The sequence below is a fragment of the Dasypus novemcinctus genome, chromosome 5, assembly GCF_030445035.2.
Source record: "Dasypus novemcinctus isolate mDasNov1 chromosome 5, mDasNov1.1.hap2, whole genome shotgun sequence".
NCBI lineage: Eukaryota > Metazoa > Chordata > Mammalia > Cingulata > Dasypodidae > Dasypus > Dasypus novemcinctus.
This window is the reverse complement of record NC_080677.1, coordinates 53709790-53726808: the sequence shown is the minus strand read 5'-3', so window position 1 is coordinate 53726808 and position 17019 is coordinate 53709790. Positions and strand designations below refer to the sequence as shown.

General features: G+C 38.1%; 1 protein-coding gene across 4 annotated transcripts in view; it reads right to left on the bottom strand.

The window, feature by feature from the left end:
- The window catches only part of COL28A1 (collagen type XXVIII alpha 1 chain), a 233162-nt gene that overhangs the window by 140898 nt on the left and 75245 nt on the right, over window positions 1-17019 (bottom strand). For all 4 annotated transcript variants that reach the window (XM_071215161.1, XM_071215162.1, XM_071215160.1 and 1 more), the window contains 2 exons: window positions 16943-16987; window positions 14847-14900 (listed from right to left, as the gene is read on the bottom strand). In XM_071215161.1, coding sequence (XP_071071262.1) covers window positions 14847-14900; window positions 16943-16987 — 99 coding nt within the window. The remainder of the gene's footprint in view (window positions 1-14846; window positions 14901-16942; window positions 16988-17019) is intronic.

Here is a 17019-nt window from a genome sequence, read left to right as displayed (position 1 = left end):
TCAGCTGTCTCATGTCAAATGAGTTAATGAGCTCATTTTGTGTTCTGGTAGGCAGATGTGCATGTAGGGCAAAGCTCTTTCCACAACAAGAATCACTGGATTATTAATCAATCTTTCCCTCTAATTAGGTCCAGAACAGAAATAGTATTAGTCTTTGACATCTCTGAATGAAAAACATTCACGTAGTTTGGCAGTTTGCCTCTGTTTCTTCACTGAACAGATATTTACAATTAAAATTATAAAGGGATTATTCCTATACACTGAGCAGTTACAATCTTGTTCAAAGTTTTTAGCCTGCCAGGACAACTAGAAAGTATATCATTGTCTTTGGACAAATAGGAAAGCTGACATGTTCTCCAAGCATCCTATACTTAAAATACTTTATATGAAGCCAAGAACATAGTCACTTTGTTAAGAGAGTTGTGAACTTAAAATTGTTTGTTTGATTAATTACTCTTTACTAGGAATTATAGACGTTCACATATATATAACCTGATTTAATTCACTTCAAGTTATAAGGAACTTTACCTAGTTATAAATTATGGAAGCAACATCGGGAGGGTATGATATTTTTAGTATAAAAATACTTAATAACTAAAAAGTTGAGATATGAATTAAAGCTACACAAGACACTTGTTTGTACAGAAGGTTTAAATTTTTTATAGTATGTATTTGCACTGTTGAACTACTTCCAAACCCCAGTAGAAATATTATGCTTAGTAGGTAGACCTTTGAGCCAAATGAAGCATTTAAATAAGGACCAAAACAAGAATGTGTTCAAAAAATACTAAATATTTAGTAGTGATTATTCTATTCCAGTGAAATATTAACATTACAGAAAACATGAGATTCTAAGTTATACATATGAAACTGTAATTTTTAAAAGTCCCAAGTATTCATGCCGCTCTTAGAAAAAGGCTCAAGTATAAATAACACATTAAATATTAATGCACAAGAAGCTTTTGATGAGTTATGGTAACACTGTCCTTTTCTCTTTATTACCCAAATATCTTAGAAAAAATGGTCGATATTCCTGGCTGCTGCTCCTTTCTCTTTGATTCCTCCACAACCCGTGGCCATCTCCTCAATGTCTCTATTGAAACTGCTCCCTCAAAGGTTTCCAGTGACCTTCAAGTTGCCAAATTAAGTGGCCCCTTCTTAGACTCCTACCTGTTTAACTTGTCTGAAGTATGATATTGTTGAACATTCATTCCATTTACACTTTTATCTGTTCATTCATTCATTCAACAAATATTTATTTGCTGCTTATCTTAAATTGTGTGTGAATGCATGTGCATATAATAATTTTGGTCTCTCAGATATGAGAATGGTGTTCCAGATCCCCTCTCACTAGGTCTTCTGCTTTGGATCAGTGATGGACCTGCAAACACCTGTTCAATTCTCTTGCCAGTAATTCATATCTGAAAGAAGGTTAGCAGCATTTAAAGGTATAACACATGGGAGATAATAAGACATAAACTCGATTTGCATATTGCCAGTAACAAGTACCTATACACGCACACCTTACACCATATGACAAAGGTTGGCAAGCAGCTCTCTTGCTGAAACTAATCTCTTTAAAAAGAGTATTTTGAAGGAAACAGGATGTTGTGTAGGGATTTTACTATGTCCACAACTCTAATTCTAGAGTACATACGTTTAGCTATTGCTTATCTAATCCCTTCATCAGCATACTAGCTATTTATAAAATATCTCCTTTACTTGGAAACCTCAAAAAATGAGGTGAGGCGAGTAAGTTAAGGACACATTGGTATGGTATCCAAGAATTGTAGGGTGGTGCAGAACTTTTGAGGGGGGGGCCTAAATATTTAATTTATCCCCACTAACTCCTCTTGAAACGTAGTTTCAGTTTATTCATTTATATGGGGTCATTTGCTTATAAATAGGATGGATGTTTAATTCACTGGAGCATCTCCATTTTCTCTGTGGGGTTTCTTAATGTCTCAGAAAGTAAACTGAACATAAAGTAAAAGCAATTCCTATATGTAAAAGGATTCTGAGTTTCTTACACTTGAGAGTAGAGCAAGGAGAAAACACCTAGGCAAAATACCTGCAGGAAATATTATGATCATCATTCAAGAGAACAATGGAGAAGTTAGAAGAAAGAAGGCAATTCATTTATTAAGATGAATTAAATAAAAATCACAATATTTTAGAATTGAGGATTAATAAATGACACATCAGGGATATTTCCTCATGTGTGTTTGGTCCTAGGACCAAAGTTTTAGTGCCAGGATACTTCAAAGAGTCTTCAGCTGTCTCTCGCACATGCCATAGGAGCAGGCCCTTTTCCCAGAGGCACAGAGAGTCTTGGAACAAGGGGATTTGCCTGATATTTGAGAAGGAAATACCCTTCAGATATAGTGTCAGAAAGACATGAGGAAATGGCAAAAATGACTTAATATGGGCTTGGCACACCCAGTGTTCTACTATGTTTATTTGTTCAAATCTAATTTTGGAAACTTATTTCCACAATTTGAAAGAGTGGCTGACCTTGAGGCCTCCTTTGTAGTTATTAGAGGTTCCAGTCCACAGACAGATGTGACAACCTGAGCCACACAGCAACCTCATAGGGCTTGGCAGAGGTCTCTTGGGGACTCAAGCTTTACTCACACATAGCAATGTCCTCTGTCCTGAGTTGCATCTTGGTTTGGTCCTAAGAATAATGTTTCTTGGAAACTTGACTGGTTACATTTTAAGGATTTGAGAGGCAGATGTGCTGTTCTTCAGAATGCTGCTACATGGCACTCTTATATGGGAGAGATTGGCTGTCTGAGAAACATCTATGTTTTGTTTCTAAGGCAAAGGCATCCAGGACAGAAAAGGAGCTACTATATAAGTGGAAAATATTAAACAGAACTGATTTGATAAATTTGGCCAGACTCACTTTTTCCTTGATATAACTCATGCTATTTTTCCCTACTGTTCTTTGGCCACTTTTTCTACATATGCTTTGAAGAAGAAAACCCAACCACTAAAGCAACAACAAAAAAGTGCTTATAGTTTATGAGAGAGACCATTCATAAATTCAAAAACATAGGCAGACCCCATTTAGAAACTCATGGAATCTTTGCAAATGTTGCAAGGTTTTATTTTAAAGTCCCATATGAGACATGCTTTTTGAAAACACAACAATTAGCATCACAATTTTCTTTTTCACCATGATTCATTTCCTTCTTTTCTTGCATTAAGAAATATAATCAAATAGAAATTATATTTATTTCAACACACTGTTGTTCCCAGCCAGAATACACTAGAAGGGGAAATGAAGGCAATTCCCATACTCTTCAAAAGAAATGGGGAGCGGATTTAGCTTAAGCAGTTGAGCACCTGCTTCCCATGGACAAGGTCCTGGATTCAACCCCTGGTCCTAAAAATAAACAAACAAATGAAAAAAAAACAATTCTCACTGGGGAATGGATATAGCTCAGTGGTTGAGGGCCTGCTTCCCATGAACAAGGTCCTGAGTTCAACCCCTGGAACCTCTGGGAGAAAAAAATACATTTATCTCATGCCAAATATCCAGAAAATTCAGTGTGTTTTTCCTCTCAGAATAGCTATCATATGGTAATTAAGAACAGATTGGCTGGGTCTGAATCCTGGCTATGTCTTTTATTAGCTATACACACTTGGACATGTTGCTTAAACTCTCTGTGCCTCAGACACATCTGTACGATGGGGTTAAGAACAGATCGTGCCCGAAAAGTTATAGTATTAAATGAGTGTTAAGAACTGAATGTGTATATAGTACATAAATAAAAAGTAATTGTTAGTTATTATGATAGAAATTTCAAAATAAATAATGCTCCTTGTGCCTAAGTAGAAAATATAGAATGAATGGATTTTAGAGGGTTTTTTGTTCACAAATTGCAATAGCAATATCTTAAAAACATTTTCTAACAAAATGATAAAGGATGAAAAAAATAAGTCACCCAACATTTTTTCCAGACTGAAGAACAAAATAGTTTCTCATGTCTTCATATTTGAGAAGAACACTCTGGGAGGCAAGATGAAATCATTCCCTAGAACCTGACTTGAAAGACAATACACTAATAAATATATAAAATGAAAAATAATGTAGTTAGTGACCAATGCAATATGGATCCCTTGCTGACAGATACAAAGGGAAGTAGAAATTATCTAGGATTAGTAAAAGCCTCAAAGTAGAGTCAAGAGACCACTAAACACGTGACCTTAAACCAGAAATATAACAGAGGGAATAGGGGACACTCACTCCCACCTCACCCCCTCCCCCTAAGCCCCCAACATTCTCAAAGTGGCTAAAACCACTTTCTATGGAGCAGAAAGGAGAACCAGCAGAAACATCTTTCTCAAAGGTCCAGAAAATAGTTAAAGGACTGCAAAAACAGGGTGAAGCCTGAATCAAGAAAGAGGCTACTTAAAAACAATTGAATCTCATGACACCCTGGCTGGATTCCTTCCCATCCCTCCCAGCTTGACACTCCCAGTGCAGATTCCTGATCCTGTTTCTAGAGGGACTGGGTAATCTTTGTGCATGTACTAGGAGCATGTATGTATGGTTCTATCTGTCTGATTGTGGCCTGAGAGACTCGCTGTCCCAGAACTTGCCTTGGGTGTCTGAGGCAGCTCACCAACCACTCCTACAAGGTGCTGTGGGAGAGCAGTCAACTCACACTGCCTGAGGCAAGAGCTTGCTGGCTGTAGGAATATAGTACAGTGCCTAAATCCTTGGGGAAACTTCCTAGGGAAGAGGGAACATGCAGAATGGTGTGAACAAGGGAATTCCTAGGGTCACATGTGCATGCAAATATGATCATGAAGGCCCCTATTCTTTGGCTTGGAACTTTTCTTTAAACTCCCTGAAGGGGTAAACCCTGAAAGACAGCACTTTTACAGGTCAATCTGCAAAGACTTGGAAAATTCTCTTTTTTTTCATATTTTGTTGTTGTTGTTGTTGTTGTTCATTCTTGGCATTCATGGAAAACTCTGTGATAAAACTAGTTGGATTCAAACTTAAGGCATGAGATGCCTCAGAGTCTAAACTTCAGGGATAACACATTAAAATATTAAAACATCTAGGTTTCAACAAAAGTTTACAAAACATACAAAGAAGCAGGAAATGATGGCTCAGGAAAGGAGAAGATTAAAGCATTAAAAACCATGAATGAGGAAGACCAGATTTGATCATACCAGACAAAGACTTAAAAATGGTCCTAAATAGGCTCAAAGAATTGAAGGGAAATATGAACAAAGAACTAAAGAAAATCAAAAAAGTGAGAGATGAACACAAAGAGAATATCAATAGAGAAATGGCAATTATGAAAAGGAACCAAAGAGAGCTGAAGAGCATATTAACAGAAATTAAAATTTTCTGGGCTCGTGGGGGTCAATAGCAATTAGAGTTAGCAGAAGAAAGAATTAGTAAACTTGAAGATAAGACAATTGAAATAACTCTGTGGAGCAGAAAGAAGAAAGAAGAAAAGTGAACAGAGCTGAGGAATCTGTGGAATACCATTGCCTGTACCAATATACACATTGTAGAAGTCCCAGAGAAAGAGGAAATAGAAAGAGACAGAGGATGATATTCAAAGAAATAATGGCTAAAACCTTCTCAAATTTAACAAAAGACATGAATATATACATCCAAGATGCTGAATGAACTCCAAAGAGTATAAACCCAATAGACTCATGGTACAGCAAATTGAAATCAAACTGTCCAATGCCAAAGATAAAGAAAGAATTTTAGGGAAACAGATTTGGCCCAATGAATAGGGCATCTGCCTACCACATGGGAGGTCCAAGGTTCAAACCCAGGGCCTCCTGATCCATGTGATGAGCTGGCCCAAGCGCAGTGCTAATGTGCACAAGGATTGACATTCCACGCAGGAGTGTCTCCCGCATAGAGGAGCCCCATGTGCAAGGAGTGCGCCCCTTAAGGAAAGCCACTCAGCGCAAAAGAAAGTGCAGCCTGCCCAGGAATGGCGCTGCACACACAGAGAGCTGACGCAGCAAGATGATGCAACAAAAAGAGACACAGATTCCGGGTGCCACTGACAAGAATACAAGAGGACACAGACTAACACACAGCGAATGGACACAGACAGCAGACAACTGGGGTGGGGAAGGGGAGAGAAATTTTTTTAAATATTAAAAAAAAAAAAGAAAAGAGAGAATTCTGGAAGCCTCAAGAGAGAAGCAACGTGTCACATACAAGGGAGCCTCAATAAGATTAAATGCTGATTTCTCATTGGAAACAATGGAAGCAAGGAGGCAGAGAGAACAGAATTAAAGTGTTGAAAGTGAAAAATTGTCAACCAAGAATTCTATACCTGGGAAAACTGTCTTTCAAAAATGAAGGGGAGACTAAGCCATTCCCAGATAAACAAAAGGTAAGGGAGTTCTTTATCACTAAATCAGCCGTACAAGAGATGCTAAGAGAATTCTGCAGGTAGAAAGGAAAAAATAATAGATAAGAGATTAAAGCGACATGAAGAAATAAAGATTTCCAGTGAGGGTAACAACATGGGTAAATATAAATGCCAGTACTCTTGTATTTTTGGTTTGTAATTCCACTTTTTACTTCCTACAGGATCTAAAAGGCATTAAAGTAATGATAAATCAGTGGCTTTGGACTCATGATGTATAAAAATGTGGTTTTGATAAGAACTACATAAAGGTGAAGGAATGGTTTGTGTATACCATTGAAGTGAAGCTGGTATCAAAGCAAACAAGACTGTTACATATTTAATATGTTAAATTTAAGCACCATGGTAACTACAAAGAAAATAGCAGAAACTATGCAAGCCCATAGAGAAAAAAATTAGAGTATCTATTGCCAGGGGAAAGGAGAAGGGGGAATGGGGAGTTAATACATAATGGGGTAAGATTTCTGTTTGGGGAGATGGGAAAATTTTAATAGTGGAAGGTGATGAGAATACTGCAATGCTGTGACTGTGATTAATCCCATTGAATGGTATGCTTGGGAGTGATTGAGATGGGAGAGTTTACGTTGCATTTATGTCTCAATATTTTTTTAAAAAAGAAAGAAAGCATCTAAACAGACAATGACAATTAAAGGCAATACATGATCTTGGATGAGATCTAGCAGGTGAGGAGGAAAGGCTCAAAAGAATATTATTGGGAGCTATGAAAAAATTGGAATATAGACTATAAGCTTTGTATCAGTGTTAAATTTCTTGAACTTGATTACTTCACTTAAGGTGATTATACAAGTGAATATCCTCATTCTTAGGAAATGTGCATGACAATTTTAAATGTCCAAGGAGCATGGTGTATACAACCTATGCTCAAGTGTTCAGAAAATGGACTGATAAATAGATAAATAGATGGATAGATAGAATGATACAGAAAATGTAGCAAAAAAATAAGATTGGTGAATCTGGGTATCTGGGAGGGAAGGGGTATGTTAGAGTTCTTTCTATAGGATTTGTATTTTTGTAACTGTAATGTAAGTTCGAAAATATTTCAAAGTGAAAAAAAAAAAAAAACCTAAGTGGCCAGGCTATGAAACCTAACAAAACAATGGTAATAATGGCACCTTCTAATGGAAATACACACACACACATTGCAACTAGTACCATCACCCAAAGAGGCTGGTCTTATCCCCATGCCAGTCCTCCAGAGCTGATAGAGTCTAGCTATGCCTTTGCCTCAGGCAAGTCATTTGATCTCCAGGCCTCATCAATCAATTCCTAAAATGAAAAGGAATATGTGTGTATGTGTATTGTAGCATGGTAACTCATGAGTTCATGGGGTTGCAAATAACACTGGGCAAATGTAATCTCTACCATCCCTATGTCTCAAATATTCTGTATTCTTCTATTTTGCAAACCCCAACCTGGACCACTCATTCTAAATCTCTCATTTTCTCAAATATATAAAAATTACCTTCTTATGTAAACAAAGAATCCTAGAAAAATGTGTGAAGTGTCAAAATATATTTTTCTTGCTACAGGATTTTACCTATAGCCAAAGCAATTTTATGGAAACTACTATTTAATATTCAAAGAGGCCATTTCTTTGCTCCAGAGAGAATTAATCATGGGCAAGGAATGGAAAAAGCTGCTTCCCGAGATGAAGCTTAAGCATAATCCAGTGTGAGAAGCCTATTCAATTTTAATTTGCCCATTCAAAGTTGCCTGGGAAATCATACATTGCCATGATCTCATTAAAAGTACTATATTTGTCACTTCATCTCCCTGGAAAAAGAACACTCAAGTAGCAAAACTGCTCCCCACAACTTAAATTTAATAGCACATGGCCCAATTTGAAGATTTTGTGAATTGGAGAAAAGATCATGTTCTTTAAACTAAACCATTCCTGTGGGTGTGGGACGCTTTGGTTGGATTTGATTCAGTTGGGGGGACTTTGATTGGATTGCTTTAGTGAGGTGTGACCTAGTCTTGGTCCTCTTGCTTGAGTCCTTTATAAACAGAGAGCTGAAAGCAGATACAGCAAAAAGCCTCAGAGACAGAAGGAGAAGTAGGCCAGAGGCTGGAATCAGTAGAACACAGAGACACAGGAAGAAGCACACAGAGCAGCGAAGCTGAGGAGATGAGGCTCAGAAGAGAGTGGAGAGATGAATGGACCAGCATTTTGCCTGCCATATGCTTGATTGCTCAAAGCTGAGCTTCTCTCTTTTTTTTTTTTGAGGTACCAAGGACCAGGGATTGAGCCATGACCTTATATGTGGAAACTCAATGTTCAACCACTGAGCCACATTGGCTCCTCTGACTTTGGTTTTTTCGTTTGTTTTGCTTGTTGTTTCTTTTTGTTTTTCGAGGAGGCATGAAACCAAAACCGGGACCTCCCATGTGGGAAGCAGGCACTCAACCACTTCAGCCACATCCATTCCTGAGAAAGCATCTTTAGAAATGCCACCAAGTGCCTGAAGGCCCACAGCTGCAACTTGGTGAGACAGCATCTCTTGATGATTCCTTGATTTGTACACTTCCACAACCTTGGACACTTTCATAGCCTCAGAACTGTAAGCTTTTAGTCTAATAAATTCCCAGTTTAAAAGCTAACATATTTCCATTATATTGCCTTAGTAGGCCTTGGCTAACTAAAACAGCACCCTTAAGAGATTGGCTTTATATAGGGTCAGTGGGGAACATCGCCATCTGCTGTTACTAGTGCCACAAATTTCAGAGTCAATACCACTTATTGGGTATTTACTGTATCTACAAAATTACAAAATATTTAAAGGAGTTAAAAAGGAACTGAAAAGCATATTTTCAGCAAACTAATGACCACTTTCTTTGCAAAATGGAGTCTTATAATCAGGTCTTTAAAGCTCCCTTTTCTTAGCATCTTTTGGTTCTTATTCAACCTTCCCTACCTGTCTTGCCTGTTTATTTGTGAAATGAAATTACAAGCACGGCACTGGTGCTTGAGATGACACCCCTGTCAAATCAAAAAGTTTGATATATAGGACAACCAGCAAGGTGGCAGGAGAGTAAGAAGCTCTTAGAGTGAGCTCAAGCCCTGTAGGGCAGTTGGTAATTACTCAGAGCTATCTAAAGCACTTGTTTTGGGACTCCAGGAGACCAGAAGAGCACCATGCTACATTTTTGAGAGAACAGAAGGAGGAGACTGCCCATCTGCAGAGAAGATTCATAAGTAGAGCACTCCACGCCATGGAGGCCAGTGCCCATCTTCCACTGGAGGCACAAGCTACCTCAGGAGCTATTCCACGGCTGGAATTGGAAACTCCACTTTCCAAAAATGGGGGAGGAAGAGACAGGTGGGCACCAACTTCAGCCACTGATTAGTAAATTCAGCGGGCTAAAGCATAACACTAAGAACAGCTAAAGTACAAAACTGTCCAAGTCAGAAAGAGGCTGGTAGCCTCCATTTTAACTCCACCCCTGGCACGAGAGAAAGCAGGGATGACTAAAAACACAGTGCTAGTAGGGACTGGTTTCTTTCCATCCAGATCAGACTGCAGCTACAGTGTAAGTCCCAGTCCCACCTCAGGCAGGGAAGAAGCTGGGGAGGCCTGCGCCAGCCTCTCCAGGAAAATACCAGCCACACTGTGGAGGCTGGTGATGATCCTACCCTGGAGGTGCAAGCCACCTCAGGACCTGTTCTGTGGCTGGAAGTAGAAGCTCCATTTCCCAAAAACAGGGGAGGAAGAGACAACTGATCACTGATTTCATCTACTGATCAGTAAATTCACCTGGCTAAAGTATAACTCTAAGAACAGCTAAAGTCGAACCTGTCCAAGTCAGAAAGAGGCTGGTAGCCGCCATTTGACTCCACCCCCAGCATGAGGGGACGCTGAGCTGACTGAAAATCACAGTGACAGTAGGCACCGGCTTCTTTCATCCAGATCAGCCTATAGCCCTAGCCTAGGCTTTGGCCCTACTTCTAGCAGGGAGGAAGCTGACAGACCCTCCACCAGCCTCTCTGGTGACTTCAGGTATATTTGACTGGCACAGACTGAATAGTCAGAAGTCTACCATGACAACAGTGGTCATCTAGGGACCCACACAGCAAAGAATGCTGTCTGCTCCTGCAGCTCCATCCCTGCTGCAGGCAGGGGAGAAAGGGGCATGAAGCTTCATCAGTCTCTATGGGCAACTACAGTCTAGGCCTACACTTGGATTATTATACACAGCTTTGGCTCTGTCCCTACCCCCTGGCAAAGGAAAAAGTTGGGGGAAGCTTCATTGGTCCCTAGGGCAATGAGGGCAGTTTGACCCTCCACAGCTTACAGCACCAACTACATGCCCGGCTCCTACTGCACAACCAGCAAGGGAAAAAGGATAAGAAGCCCTAAATTAAAGAGAAAAACTGCACCAAGAAAACATACTCTAGTAAGCCAAATATGAAGACACCAACAAAAAATTACAATCCACATCAAGAAACAGGAAGTATAGCCCAGTTAAAGGAACAGGATAAGCCTCCAGATGACATAAAGGAGTTGAGACAACTAATCATAGATGCCCAAACAAATCTCCTTAATAAATTCAATGAGATAGTTAAAGAGATTAAGGATATTGAGAAAACATTGGATGAGCACAAAGAACTTGAAAGCATACGTAGAAAAATAGCAGATCTTATGGGAATGAAAGGTACAATAAATGAAATTAAAAATACACTGGACTGGGAAGCAGCTGTGGCTCAATCAGATGGGCTCCCCTCTACCATATGGGAGGCCCTGGGTTCTTGTCCCAGGGCCTCCTTGTGAAGGCAGGTTCACCTACATGCTGCAGAGAACCACCAGCCCGCTAGTGCCACAGAGAACCGACTCAGCAAGATGACACAACAAAAAAGGGAGACAAGCAAAAATGCAGAAGAGTGCATAGTGAATGGACACAGAAAGCAGACAGCAAAAAACAAACCTCAAAAGAGGGGGAAATAAATAAAAATAAATACAGACACAGAAGAACACACAGCAAATGGACACAGAAAGCAGACAGCATGCAAAAAGTTGCAAAGGGGGCATTAAAAAAATACACTGGACTCATATAATAGCAGATTTGAGGAGGCAAAAGAAAGAACTGGTGAGCTTGAAGAAATGGCCTCTGAAAGCAAACACACAAAAGAACATATGAAGAAAAAATGGAAAAAATTTGAACAAGGTTTCAGGGAACTAAACGACAGCAAGAGACATGCAAACATACATGTCATGGGTGTCCAAGAAGGAGAAGAGAAGAGAAAAGGGGCAGAAGGAATATTTGAAGAAATAATGGTAGAAAATTTTCCAACCCCATTGAAGGACATAGATCTCCATGTCCAAGAAGCAGAACATACTCCCATCTGAGTAAATCTGAATAGACCAACCCCAAGACACATACTAATGACAATGTCAAATGCCAAAAAGAGAGAATTCTGAGAGCACAAGAGAAAAGCAATGCATAACATATAAGGAATACCAATAAGATTAAGTGCCAATTTCTCATCAGAAACCATGGAGGCAAGAAGACAGTGGTATGATATATTTAAGATACTGCAAGAAAAAAACTTGTAGCCAAGAATCTTATATATAGCAAAATTGTCTTTCAAAATTTGGGCAAGTTCAGAATATTCACAGATAAACAGAAACATAGAGTTTGTAACCAAGAGAACAGCTTTGCAGGAAATACTAAAGGGTGTCCTAGAGTCTGAAAAGAAAAGACAGGAGACAGAGACCTGGAAGAGAGTCTAGAAATGGAGAATATATTTTTTAAAAGTAACTAAAAGTGTCAAAAGAGTGGTGAAAATAAAATATGATAGATAAAACCCAAATATTTAGGAATAAACTTAACCAATTATGTAAAGTGCTTATATTCAGAAAACTACAATTCATTGTTAAAATAAATTTTAAAAGACCTAAATAATTGGAAAAACATCCCATGCTCACAGAGTGTAAGACTAAATATCATTAAGATGTTAATTATACTCAAATTGATATACAAATTCAATGCAATCCTGACAAAAATTCCACCAGCATTTTTCAAATAAATGGAAAACATGATTAACAAATTTATTTGGGCAGCGGACTTGGTCCAGGGGTTAGGGCGTCCGTCTACTGCATGGGAGGTCTGCGGTTCAAACTCCGGGCCTCCTTGACCCATGTGGAGCTGGCCCATGCGCAGTGCTGATGCACGCAAGGAGTGCCCTGCCACGCAGGGGTGTCTCCCGCGTAGGGGAGTCCCACATGCAAGGAGTGTGCCCTGTAAGGAGAGCTACCCAGCCTGAAAGAAAGTGCAGCCTGCCCAGGAATGGTGCCACCCACATGGAAAGATGGCACAACAAAAAGAAACACAGATTCCTGTGCCGCTGACAACAACAGAAGAGGACAAAGAAGAACATGCAGCATATAGACACAGAGAACAGACAACCAGGGGGGTGGGAGGGGGAAGGGGAGAGAAATAAATAAATAAATCTTTTAAAAAAAAATTTATTTGGAAGGGTAAGGGGTCCTGAATAACCAGAAACATCATAAAAAGGAAAATTGAAGTTGGAGGACTCTCACTTCCAGACTTTAAACCATATTACCTAGCTACAGTGGTAAAAATAGCATAGTACTAGCAAAAAGACAGGCACATAGACCAATGGAACTGAACCGATGGTTCAGGAACAGATCCTCACATCTATGGTCAAATGATTTTTGATTAGCCTGTCAAACCAACCCAGTTCAGGCAAAACAGCCCAGTCAACAAACAGTCCTGAGCAACTAGATATTCATAGCCAAAAGAAGGAAAAAAGACCCCTATCTCATACCTTATACAAAAATTAACTTAAAATGGATCAAAAACCTAAATATAAAAGCAAGAACCATAAAACTTCTAGAAGAAAATGTATGAAAATATCTTCAAGACCTGGTGGTAGGTGGTGGATTCTTAAAGGAGGTAAGGGGAGACTGAAATGGACTACAGATGTTTAATGTATGTGGGAGTTTTAATTAACCTTATTGTAAAAGTGTGAAAATGTATAGAGTGGATGGTCACACATTACAGTGAGTAACAGCTGGTTGATAAATGGGAATATGGCTGAAAAGGGTGGTCTAGGGATGTAAATGTCAGTTGACAAAAAGCTAGAGAATAATCTAGGGTCTGAGTAATACAGTAAACCCAGTGGTGGTTGAGAATTGTGGTTGATGGTACAGATGCAGGAGTGTCCTTTGTGAACTAGAGCAGATGTACATCACTATTGCAGGGTGGTGGGAATGTGGAGAAGCATGGGAAAAATACAACTGGAGTGACCTATGGACTGTGGTTAGAAGTAATAATGTAATATATATGTTTCTATGCCAAAGATGTAATGTGTTGATAATGGGGGAGTATGAAAAAAAGTGTGCCAAATGTATGCTATTCTCCTGGTAATAGTCTGATGATATTATCTCATAATCTGTAACTAATGTTCTACCATGGTGTGTTGTGTTGATAGAGGGGTGCTATATGGGAATTCTGCACATGTGCATGATTGTTTTGTAAGTTTACAACTTCTGTCATAAAAATATATGTAAAAAATAATAATAGCATGGGTTGGGGGGAAAATACACCAAAATAAGGTAAGAACTATAGTTTATAGTAAGATCTTAACGATTTTCTTTCATAATTTGTAGTAAATGTCTCACAATGCAAGGTGTTGGTGGCTGGTTGATATATGGGACCCCCTATATGTTTGCTTTGTAAGTTCACAACTTTTACTATGCACTTAATTATTTATGCATGTTCATGTATAAATGATATAATAATAATAATAGGGTGGGTTGGGGAAGATACTTTGATCAGTAGTAGTATTTTGAGGATACTCTTTAATCATTAGTTAAAAATGTTCCATAACAATGTAAGGTGTTGGTGGTGGGGTGAGGTATGAGAGCCCTGTATGATGTTATGTATGTTTGTTTTGTAAGTTCACAACAATTACTATATACCTATTGTTTATGTTTGTTTATCTATGAGTGATCTACTTTAATAAATTTTTAAAAATTGAAAAAAAAGCACTTGATATCTGTTGGTATGACCGTAATACATTCCCTTGCCTTATAAACTTTATATTAAAGGGGCATTATTACATGCGGGAAATAGAATGATTTGAGTTTTGCTACTTATTACTGCTGTTCAGTTTAGGAGTGAGTAGAAACAGAGCTAAGATTCTACATAATAACATATGTTTAATAGTGTCCCCTGAATAATACATAATAGTAAATACTAAAGCTAAGCCCCTGATAACTTGCATGTATTTGAACATGATTCTGTGTATAAAATGCAGAAAAGTTTCCAAAGATACTTCCGCAGAGTCCATTGATTTCTGCCTGAAAATTTTGCATTACTCTAGTTCACTAGGGGAAAGGCATTCTGCCTGACTTTAACCAAAAATAACCTTACCTTATTGCCTTGAAATCCCTTTGGGCCTGGTTTCCCTGGAGGTCCACTAATACCCTGTTCCAAAATAAAAACCAAAAATTAGTTCTATGTACAAAAGGCCAACCAGGAATGGATCATTCTCTACACTATCCAGAGATGATGGGTTAGAAATCAGATTATAACTCAGGGTTAAACTGGCATTTCATAAGATTGAAAAACAGGATGAGATGAGATAAAATTTCTTGTGTCAAACAAGCAGCTTCTAAAATAGCACTTAAACTGGGAGCGAACATTTATTAATGAGGTTTTTGTGTCCTACACCTGTGTCTTCCAACCTCATTCCTGTGCTGGACCCATTATTATTTTTAAAAGATTGTCAACTTAACTTTTTTTTTTTAATGTATCTCAAGCATTCGTAGCTGAAGGTTAGAGCTTCCAAAAACCTGTAATAATCAGAGTTCCTGCCCTGCCCTGACAGAATTCCAGGCCAAAGTTGGTAGTTAACTAGGTGCTGACCAAGAAATCTTCAGTAAAATATGATTTTCAGTAGACTTTTTTAATATTGAAATTAACTCTTCACCTTCCCCCTTACAATTTTAGAAGAGATAAGACCCCAGCCTAGAAAAACATGATTCAAAATTATCTATGGGACAGAAAATAAGTACCTCCAAGTATCATTCCATATTATTGCACATTAACTACTTGCAGTGATGGAACAATACAAATAGTGTCATTTAGATAATATGTATAGCTCTTCCAGGTATATTTATAGTGGCAGTGCAAAAAGTTGCTTTCTGTTTTTAACTACTTTGAACTTCATCCATCTTTCCAGACTCTATTATTTTATCTTTTGTCACCTCATCTATGTATTAGGTAGACTTACCTGTTTGCACCTACTTTAGGGAAGCTTGAGTCAATTTGTCAAAATATTCGGTCATTGGTTCCCAAACTTTCCTGCATATTGGAATTACCTACAGATTTACTGATAAAAATATTGATGTCTGGCTCCCATCCCTAGGCACTGATTTAATTGGTAGGGGGTACATCTGGACAAAGGGATTTTTAAAAAGCTCCCCAAAGTGTTTCTAATATGCAGCAAAGTTCAGAAACCACTATTTTGGATAAAATTACTCATCAATGTTAGAGTTCATCTAGCACCTAAACATAATAAATGCAGGCTATATAGTGCAAACAAAATGTCCAGAAATGTAATACTGAAAAAAAGTGAATACTTCCTGCTAATAAAGAGCAATAAGAAAGAAAGAGTAATATGCTTCAATTAATTGGTAATATTTTAGAATTCTAGTCAGTTGTATTTTGTTTAAATACACTAAAATTTTATTTGTTATCTTAGGGTTTGAGGTTATCAAAATAAATCTTAACTTATTTTTCTACATTTTGTACAATAGACTTTATGACACAAATTTTAGATGCCAGAGATGTGACAGAGTATATTATTAGTACAAATTTAAAAATTGGTAAGGTATATTGAGCGGAAAAATTAAGGAAATCATTCTTAAACCCTGGCTATTTTTAGAAGCAAAAATTAAATGAACATGCTAGAAGGGGGAGGAGATGGGGCATGTGAGAATCCCCTATATTTTTTACGTAATGTTTGTGTAATCTAAAGCTTCATTAAAAATAATTATTTTTATATATGTGAAAAAATGAACATGCTATTTCTGCTTACTGAATCTACTCTAAATAGATTTAATGCATTAAAGGCTCACTGCCATTGCCTAATATTTAATGAATTTCCTAGAATCTGCTTCCACTAAGTTAGTATAGCCACATATTTTTCCATTTATTATAATGCAGAAAAGAGATTACAAATTTTTAATTCTGAAAGCCAGGGCTTTATTTAATAATTACTTAGGCACTGATAAACCTGAGAACTCTACTGACAGAAAAAGCTAGACCCTGGAGACAAGCAAGCAAAGGACAAATTATCATCAGATAGAGATGCTGGAGGATCCAATGCTGGGAAGAAAAAATGGCTGTTCTGTCCACTCTGACTACACAATTTTGAGGTTTTAAACCCCAAAATATATTCTCTGTCCCCCTTTGTTTTTGCTATCCCACAATCTCAGACTTAGATTTGGTTTTAGCCTTCTTACCTGAATTCCTCTGGGTCCATTTGGTCCATCTGGCCCTCGGGGTCCCTGTGCAACAAAAAGTACGGTGAGCTGCTCTA